The 1,234-nt window shown below is 31.1% G+C and overlaps 1 protein-coding gene across 1 annotated transcript; it reads left to right on the plus strand.

Annotated features, from left to right (window-relative positions):
- Window positions 1-266: 266 nt before the first annotated feature.
- LOC125850018 (anthranilate N-methyltransferase-like) lies at window positions 267-1,125 on the plus strand (the record flags this gene model as incomplete). The annotated part of the gene is made up of 3 exons (XM_049529941.1): window positions 267-577; window positions 658-722; window positions 826-1,125. Coding segments are annotated over 3 exons (676 nt in total), but the record flags the coding sequence as incomplete, so codon positions are not given.
- Between the last annotated feature and the right edge of the window lie 109 nt (window positions 1,126-1,234).

Raw genomic sequence — 1,234 nt, forward strand, 5'->3', positions numbered from 1 at the left:
CTCCTCTCACTTTCTCCCTTATAACAAACAGTCCTCCTTTAAAAAAAAAAAAGTGGACTTATATTTTTATAAATTAATAAATTTGTCGAAATATATTTTTATAAATTACTTTTATTATTTGTACCTGTTATTACCAAAGTGGACTTATAACGATAAATTACTAATTGATAAATTTAGCCCATTATTTGCAAAAGTTCAAAAGCAAATTAAATTAGACTTTAGATCATCTCTCACTCCTTTCTATCTAATTTAAATTAAAATCACAGGTTTGGATTAAAGGATACAGTTGTTGAAGGAGGATTTTCATTTGAGAGGATACATGGTGTAAATTTATTTGAATATCAAAAGACGGATCCCGAATTAAGTGATGTTTTCAACAAGGCAATGATTAGTCATACAACTTTGGTGATGAAAAATATACTTGACATCTACAAGGGTTTTGAAAACATCAAGACTTTGATTGACGTGGGAGGTGGTCTTGGAATAAACCTCAACATGATTACATCTAAATACCCAACTATTAAGGGTACTAATTTTGATTTACCTCATGTTGTTCAACATGCCCCATTCTATGAAGGTACCTTTCTTATTTTTGTTAGAGAATAGGTTAAAATGATATAGAACAATTATTCATTTTTTAAAAACTAATTATTCCAGGGGTGGAACACATTGGAGGAGATATGTTTGAAAATGTTCCACAAGGAGATGCTATTTTTATGAAGGTACGTACCTTAAATTAATTAAAATTACTAGTATGAAAATAATAATTTGTTATTCCTTTAAATAATTGACAATTTTTATTAATGATGTGTATATATATGTAAGTGGATTCTTCATGACTGGAGTGATAGTCAGTGCGTGAAGTTACTGAAGAACTGCTATAAAGCTACACCGGCAGAAAATGGGAAAGTGATAGTTGTTGAGGCCATTCTACCAGTGAAACCTGATCATATCCATAGCTCTGTGGCTATTTCGCAATTTGATTTGATGATGTTAGCTCAAACTTCAGGAGGCAAAGAGCGTTCGCAACACGAATTTCAATCCCTCGCAACTGAAGCTGGATTTAATGGCATTAACTTTATATGTTGTGTTTCTAATTTTTGGATCATGGAATTTCACAAGTAGCTCTACTTTTACCATTTCACTCTAAATATCATCCAATAAATAATCTTTCCGTTTCTTTGTATTTGTCCAATATGTTTTCTTTAGTTTGTGTTAAGTGAGTTGTTGGACC

The sequence above is a fragment of the Solanum stenotomum genome, unplaced genomic scaffold (genome assembly GCF_019186545.1).
Source record: "Solanum stenotomum isolate F172 unplaced genomic scaffold, ASM1918654v1 scaffold12972, whole genome shotgun sequence".
In the NCBI taxonomy this organism is placed as follows: domain Eukaryota; kingdom Viridiplantae; phylum Streptophyta; class Magnoliopsida; order Solanales; family Solanaceae; genus Solanum; species Solanum stenotomum.